Source organism: Pygoscelis adeliae, unplaced genomic scaffold (assembly GCF_000699105.1).
Source record: "Pygoscelis adeliae isolate BGI_AS28 unplaced genomic scaffold, ASM69910v1 Scaffold244, whole genome shotgun sequence".
NCBI lineage: Eukaryota > Metazoa > Chordata > Aves > Sphenisciformes > Spheniscidae > Pygoscelis > Pygoscelis adeliae.
In genome coordinates, this window is record NW_008824648.1 from 1161485 (window position 1) to 1169308 (window position 7824).

At 45.4% G+C, this 7824-nt stretch overlaps 1 protein-coding gene across 1 annotated transcript in view; it reads left to right on the top strand.

The window, feature by feature from the left end:
* TLL2 (tolloid-like 2) overlaps window positions 1–7824 on the top strand; it is a 64682-nt gene that overhangs the window by 29209 nt on the left and 27649 nt on the right. The window contains exons 5-7 of the mRNA XM_009322476.1: window positions 1312–1429; window positions 1847–2025; window positions 2321–2426. Coding sequence (XP_009320751.1) covers window positions 1312–1429; window positions 1847–2025; window positions 2321–2426 — 403 coding nt within the window. The remainder of the gene's footprint in view (window positions 1–1311; window positions 1430–1846; window positions 2026–2320; window positions 2427–7824) is intronic.

The following is a 7824-nucleotide window of genomic DNA, read 5'->3' on the forward strand; positions in this document are numbered from 1 at the left end:
CTCTTGTACAGTGTGGGTTTGCCTCCCCAGTCCTGCCCCTCCTGCCAGTTTGGGGTGATCCTTGAGACGTCTTTAGCATCTTCACCCAGACCCTGTCTCATACTGGCACCCACACTGCTGCCAGGAGTCTGTGAAGCCCCAGTAGAAGGGTTTCTTCACCTCCTACAAAAGGAAGGGCTCAGGCAACCTGGCAGGATATTGAGTAGCCTGCTAGCCACAACTGTCCCCCTACATTTGTCAGAGAACAGCCATCCCCATCCCTCAGGGTCTGATGAGAAAGTCTTCTCCGTGTTACGTGTGTCTCACTGCCCTAACCAGTCCAGAGTAGGTAACGCCATCCTTCCATCTGGGTGACTGTGTAAGAAGCAGCTCTCACCATAGCACAGTTCTCTCTTGCGTTCAGCTTGGTGTTTTCCCTCAGCTTAATCCCACCCTGGAGTTCCTGTCTGTATTCCTTGTGCCTTTCTGAGGTACTTCTGGCCTTTTCCCGCTCTCTAGTCCCTCTTGAGAGTGGCAGCTTGCTCTGCAGCTCTGTGTGCAGAGGCTATGCTGGAAAGGCAGTGTAGGGAGGCCTCCTGGCTATGTACTGCTCTGGGGCATCACTTCCCAGCCGTCTGTGTGACTGTTCTGGATGCTGCTGAGTGACGACTGGAGATATCCTGCTCCCTGGGGAGGGAAGGTCCTGTGGCCTGTCTTGTTGCTAGTGTGCAACAGGCATAATACCCTACTTCGCAGGTGTCTCTGTGCAAGTCCTGAGCTTCAAGCACAGAGCAGCAGTGTATCTCTATACGTTCTTATGCTGCCCTGAGACTGCCTCTAGCTCCTATATAGTTTTTGCTTCTAATTTTAAATACCCGGTAACAGTTTTGCCTTAGTTTTTGAGAGCATCTGTAGCACTCCTGAGATTCCTGGGTCTTGAAAGCTGTGTGTGGTCATGTTACGTTGCAGCATGAGAGCAAATTTGGCACGCCACTGAGTAGCTGGTGCGCGGATCGGAACACCCAGCAGCTCTGCCGGAATGAGCTCTACCTAGTAAGGTGACATTTCTCATGTGCAGAAGTGTTGATGTGCCTAACCAAGTTTGCTACCTGTTTAATTAAAGCAATTAGTTCATCAAACAGAAGGAGAGAAAAGTATGATACAGTAAGTCAGTGCTACAGTAGAAAGTGGGTCCAAGATTCCTAGAGGTGTCTACAGGTATAAGATTGACTGTTGGAAAGATTGACTGTTCCCCTGTCCAGATGAAGTCCATTAGAGATTTCTCTGAAAGCCAGGCCTTCACTGTTAGCTCTTCTTGGATTTCTTTTTCAGGAACCCAAAGAGCTATCTTTAAGCAAGCGATGAGGCACTGGGAGAAGCACACTTGTGTGACGTTTGTGGAGAGAACTGATGAAGAGAGTTTCATTGTGTTCACATACAGAACGTGCGGGTAAGTGATACACACATTCCCTGCAACTATCTGTGTTGCAAACATCCCTTGCAATGATAGATGGTTTAGTAAGTCTAGCTCTGGTCAGAATAAACCAATGGCTACATTGGGAAATCTGTCACAGGGATCCATCCTTGCTCCCTGTAAGGTTTGCCGCGGGAACTTAGTATTTGCTCAGAAGAAGGTGCTAAGCCTTTCTGGATTCTTTTTCCTGGGATAACACTTAAGTGTATATATGCATTTTTATAGATATGGACTTACGTGTTTTCTTTATACATACACATACATATAAGTATATCTAGTGTATGCAACTGCTGGCCTGTCCTGGACCCTGCCAGATGCCATCTCCTGTTGCTGTGTCTCAGACTTCCCCAGTTCATTGCTGTGCTGCATGGGTTTGTGGGTTTTCTTTTCCAGATGCTGCTCATATGTGGGCCGCCGAGGAGGAGGCCCTCAGGCTATATCCATTGGGAAGAACTGTGACAAGTTTGGTATTGTGGCTCATGAGCTGGGTCATGTGGTGGGTTTCTGGCATGAGCACACACGGCCTGACAGGGACCAGCATGTCACGATCATCAGAGAGAACATACAGCAAGGTAAAATAGCACTTCAGGTTATTCCACCTGGCTTTGGGTGGGTGGAAACCTTTCTTGCTGGACTTGTGTAAAACCCTAGTGGTCTGCGAGCTGGGATGGAGAAGAAGAAATATTGCTAGTCCTTGCCTAGAATAAGGGTCAAAATAGTTGGATGAATAGAGATTTTGGATGTCCAGCTGGAATTGTTGGCAATGTAGGAGTATATCCCTTTCATTCTAGGTGCCCAGAGGTGGAAGGCTTTTTTTTTTTTTTTTTTAAGGGATTTGTTTTTTTCCCTTTGTGTTTGGCATCACAGGTCAGGAGTACAACTTTTTAAAGATGGAAGCTGGGGAAGTGAACTCGCTGGGAGAGACCTATGACTTCGACAGCATCATGCACTATGCTAGGAACACATTCTCCAGGTGATAATCCAAGGTTACATGTCCTTAGGACTATTTTCAGTAGTCGTGATTAGCTCTGTGGGATACATGGAGCGTAGAAGGAGACCTGTGATCTATTGCAGAGGTATGTGGCAGTTGCAGTGTTCTCTGCTGCATTGTAAAGCTTGGAAAATATTTGAAAAAGCAAGGTGGGTGAAGAGAAGTATGGTGGACTCCTGTTTTCCCCTCCCCACTATATTCACCCAGTGCTGATAATCTTAGAGACCTACCAAAGCCATGGTAGCATGTTTTGCAGCCTTCCCAGACAGCATGTATGTATGTGTGTATGTATCTGCCCACCTTCAAGGGGGTAATGCTAAAAACACCTTTCAATCTCTTGTTTGTCCAGCTCATGCTTTGGAGTCACAATATTGCCTTCCGAATCCCTAGCAACTTTGCCAAGGGAGAATTTAAGCTCTAGATCATGATCTTTAATTGCTTGGGTATTTTTTTAGCCATTTATGCATGTGCTTTAGATTGTGGCCTCTGCAGCTCTGTGATACTATGTGACTGGGTTCTTCATGGAGAAGTTTTCAGCCCTGTTCCTGTCCCAACTAACTGGCCAATTTCTGTGTAGGCTGTTTGCCCTTCGCTCCCATCTCATCCCTCCAGATGGAGCCCATTTTGTGATCAGACAGCTCTACTGGATAGAGCAGTGAAATAAGCATAGTTATTTATGTCCTGGATTTGGAACAAGAGCTATTGGATGACCAGCTCCATTTGCTGCCTTATTTGAAGTTTTTTCCATAAATCCCACTACTGCTCCTTCCCAAGAGCTTTCCTTCACTACATACCATGAATAAAGGGGATGGGAGGCAGAGCGCAAATATTTCACACTCTTGAGAACTTTTTGTTGCAAAAACTAAATGTGACTTTGGGGCTTTTTTAATTTTCTTACTCCCCAGTTGTATGGAATTGCCAAGCCTATTGTTTTGTGCTTTTGTTTCTGAAACTTCACGTCAAGCAGGGGAAAATTACCGAACTTGCTGAAAAGCTACTTGTTCTGGCAGGGGGAGATGGTGGCTGAGCAAGGGTGCTTTGCAGCCTTCAGAGATTTCTTTGGATCAGATACCCAAAGCAAACAATTTTTCTTCTCTTGAGGCATCTGCTGGACCCTTCCAGCATTTTCTAGACCCTAAATGGTTAGAATTGTCTTACACAAAAGCAGGATTAAGTTATTACCGCCATTTATATTGTGGATGCCTTTGAGTCTGTGTCTCTTGAAAACCAGGGTCCTTCAGAACACTGCTGGGCCAAAAAGGGATAAAAACGGCAAGAGTCCTTCTAAATTTAAATTGGTGCTTAATAGGATTTTTAAGTCTGTTTTCTTTAAGCCCTTTGTCTCTGTGACCCACCCTCACCCCAGTAGCAGTCTTTGTGCAGTAATTGAACTGAGCACTAAGTGCCTCTGTGGGCTGATTGTGCTCTCACCGTAAATAGGCAGTGCTGGGAACAGGCTTTTACTTTACCAAGACCTGTCTTGACATCTGCTCTCCTAAGGGAACGATGCTTCCTTTGACCAATCAGTAGAGATTTGTGAGTGTATGCATGTCTCCTTCCCACCTTACTGAGGTTTGAGGGTGATTGGCCAATTGCAACCAAAACTGATAAAAGCATAGAGCCTGTGAAGATACTAAGCTCCAGCAAGTTTCATTAAGATCAGTGGCTAGGAATGGGAGATAGCCCCTGCATGATGCTGCTAAGGTAGTGGGTGTGTAATACATTAGCATACACCAGAAAGTCCACATAGGAAAAAGATGGTCTGAGCACCCCACCAGTGGAGATGAGGCGTGTGAGTGAGGAGGAGGTGAAGGACATGGAACCGAGTCTGTGACTCATTGTCTTGAAGCAACTCTTATGTGGCACTTAGCACAACCTTGTTGTTTATGACTCCTGTGAATATTGATGGTAGCAAATCATATGGTGTTTGCCGTAGTCAAATGCTGCTGCAGATCCTAGGCCCTTTTTATTCTAAACTTTGTACCTAGAACAGAAAAGGACAGTTTTTCTGAGACACAAGGAGTCCTAGCAGTGGAAATTGTTTCCAGTGGTGCTTTTGGAAATTGCTGCAGAAGTCACTGCTCGTTTTCAGTTCACAGCGAAACTGAAAAATGTTTCTCATTTGCGTCTGTGGCTAATAGGAATAGGCGTATGGCACCAGAGGCTGTAATGACAGCAGTAACAAGTTTTTACCATGGGAACTTCTGTTCTTGTCTATGTCAGAAAGTTGCCTGTTTTGCAGAGTATGGCTGCAGGCTTTTATTTCCTGGTGCATTCCTTACAGACATGGCAATAAATTAAATTGGATATGGCTGTCTCATTAAACAATTTCTTTTACTTCTGTCAAGGCCCATAAATGGCAGCTTAGCAATAAGAAAGTTTAAACCTCCACAGAGCCCTAAGCAAATAGTGGGTTACCTTAATTCACTAAGCCTCTTGCTAGTAGACATGGCAGCACAGCCTGGAGTTACAAAACATGACCTCTGCAAAGCTCCCGTTTGAATCAGGATGCAGGTAGCACTGCCTGCATGTCAAGGGGCAGCTTCTTGACGTATTGGCAACACAACATCCTAATCCCACACAAGATGTGTACACATGGCACTTACATCCTCCACAGGTTTTACTGCGTGAAGTAGGATTATGTTGTCTCTCCTCTGCAGATGGGGATATAAATACGGAGTTGGGACAAAATGTTGTCCCAACTGAGCAAATTACTGAGCAATTACTGATCAGTAATTTGAAGCTGTGGGTCATTTGTGTTGTGTGAGCAATGCCCGAGGCATGTGCTGTGTGCTGGAGGCTGGGGGCTGCGAGTACACAGTTGTGAGGGCTGGAATGGGAAAAAGAATCAAAATGTTGTCCCAACTGCTGCTGAGTGCTTAACCTGCCTTGAACATCTGCTTCCTTGAGTGGTGCTTAAAGCACCTGTGTCTATTACCCTCGGATGGGATGGTGAATATTCAGCATTTCTCAAGATCAGTTGATAATTTCATAATGTTTACGTAACACTTTACACATTCAGGGTACTATGCGGGTGCTAATGACTCTTGAGAGCATCTCTGCTTAAACTCTGTCATTCTTAGCTAGTAGCAATGGTGGGTTGTTGTGCTTGACTTACCGCTGCATTGGGCAGCTAATGCATGCTCTGCCCGTGCCTGGACAGCAGGAGGATGGGGCATCCAGGATTCCTGGGTTCTTTTCCTACCTCTGGGAGGAGAGGTTCAGTATCTTATTCAAGAACAGTTCTGGTGCTAGAGTGCCTGAGCTGCTCTGTTTAGTGATGTCTGCTTGGTGTTTATTAATTTGTGAGCCAAAGTATCGGTGCTCTTAGAGACGCTCACCAAACGTGCAACTTAACATCGTAAGTGTTGTTAAGCAGATAGGGTTTGGGTGGACAGCATGAGGTTGCTGGGATCTATGCGGTTTAGGCCAAAAAGGCTCTCCTCTGTTCTCAGTTCCTTTGATTGTAAAATGAGATGAACTATACTTACTGCCTCCTAATTTTGGAGTCATGTTCAGCAATGCATGTGAAGGAAGCACAAAATTCAGTTGGTGGAAAAAGCAAACCCAGAAATCTTACTGGCCCAACCTAGGGTACAGCCTTCTGGAAGAAAATGTGTTTGGCAAGTAGTAAGGGATCACAAAGTGATTTGAAGCTGTGGGTCATTTGTGTTGTGTGAGCAATGCCCGAGGTGTGTGCTGTGTGCTGGAGGCTGGGGGCTGCGAGTACACAGTCGTGAGGGCTGGAATGGGAAAAAGAATCAAAAGTTTGCATGTGCAAGTGGTGGTTTCTCTATTAAACTTTGGCATTCCTCCCTGGTTGAGCCTGGAGATCTGCAGAAAGCATTTCACTGGCCACAGAAGTATGTCCCTGCCAAATGCAGAGTTCTTCTGTGAACTCCCGAGGAGGCTTGAAAACTTACTGTGAGGAAACCGACCTGTTTCTCTGTTCGTGGTGTTTCTGGAATCAGAGAGATTTATTTTCAATACATAAACTTAAGTAAATTCAGCCCGAGGCACGCAGCTGGCAGGTAGAATGCCAGCCTGAATTTGTCAATCAAAATTTGATGGGCTCACCTCAGAGCTTGTAAGCACTGATTTTAGTGCTGATCAGGAATTTTCCTGCCACTGAAAAAAACCCCAACATCCCCCATGCAAGAGTTGATTCTAGTTTTTAAAATAGATTAAATTCCTTCCCCTCTATTTCTTCCTTTAGCTTGAATATTTACAGAAGAATTTTCCCCCACAAAATATGTTTAATAGAACGATATTTTCTGTTCAGGAATATCGGCTGCAGCTCTGGACAACTGTGTTCCAAATACTCTACTTGCGGTATTTATTTAAAATTAAACCAATATGAAAAACCCCTCTCAAACTCCTTCCTAAGGCTCTTACACAGCTCAGCAGCCCAACGAACAGAATTGCTTGTGTACCTAGAGCTTAACCCGCACTTGAAGACTCTTGTATCAGGACTAGGCAGCACTAAAATTATCGCTTCTGCCCTGATTTCCCATCGGACTCTACAGACAGTTGTATCCTGTCCTTCAGAAAGAGAAGTCTGCCTCCCAGAGCTGACGCCAAAGCTTCAAGCTCACTGTTAGCATTGGCACCACCAAGCCTGTTAGACATTCAGGGGTGCAGTGAAATGGTTTCTGTGGACTGGACAGCCTGGCCACAAGAGCTTGGACTTTACCAACCTGGAGTTCAGGTTTCTGATTCCTCCCTCCCATTTTAGCCCCGCAGTCCTAATGCTGCCTTGGGGTCTCTCTTGCGTGCAAGCTCTTGCTTGGATGCATGGACTTTGCATTTTGATGGAAGTGAGCTTAAATCCTTTTCTGGACTGAGATCAGAAGTGCAGCAGAGAGGTCTCCTGAGTATGAAGTACCACATGGAAGAAATAGTAATGAGGAAAAAGAGGCAGAGAAAAATTGAGTTATTAACTTGGAAACTCTTGCAGAACAAAGGGTAGAGCACTTGATCTTTTTCTCTTGTCTGTGGCAACCGCAGTCACTGCCAGCCCAACCCCATCTGCTACCAAACAAACTCCCCTTCCCTCTGCTCCTTTGGCTTAAGTGTCCAATCCGTGCTCCTGCCGAGCCAGATGTGCCATGAATGTTCTGCAAGAATATTTCATTGCCTTTTCTGATTTATGGCAAGGAATGTGTCTATACTCAAACAGAGGCAGCGGCAATCTTGATATATAAAAAGAGGAATTTACTGGCTTGGCAGACTTGCCTGTACATTTGGAAGCTCTCTGCTTATAGTGAGAAGGCCACCTCAAGACACGCGGTTACCACAATATGCATTACTCTTGCTTGTTAGCATGGGATATATGGTCAAGGGGATGGTGTGGGAGGCCTGCCAGGATGACTTTCTGTGC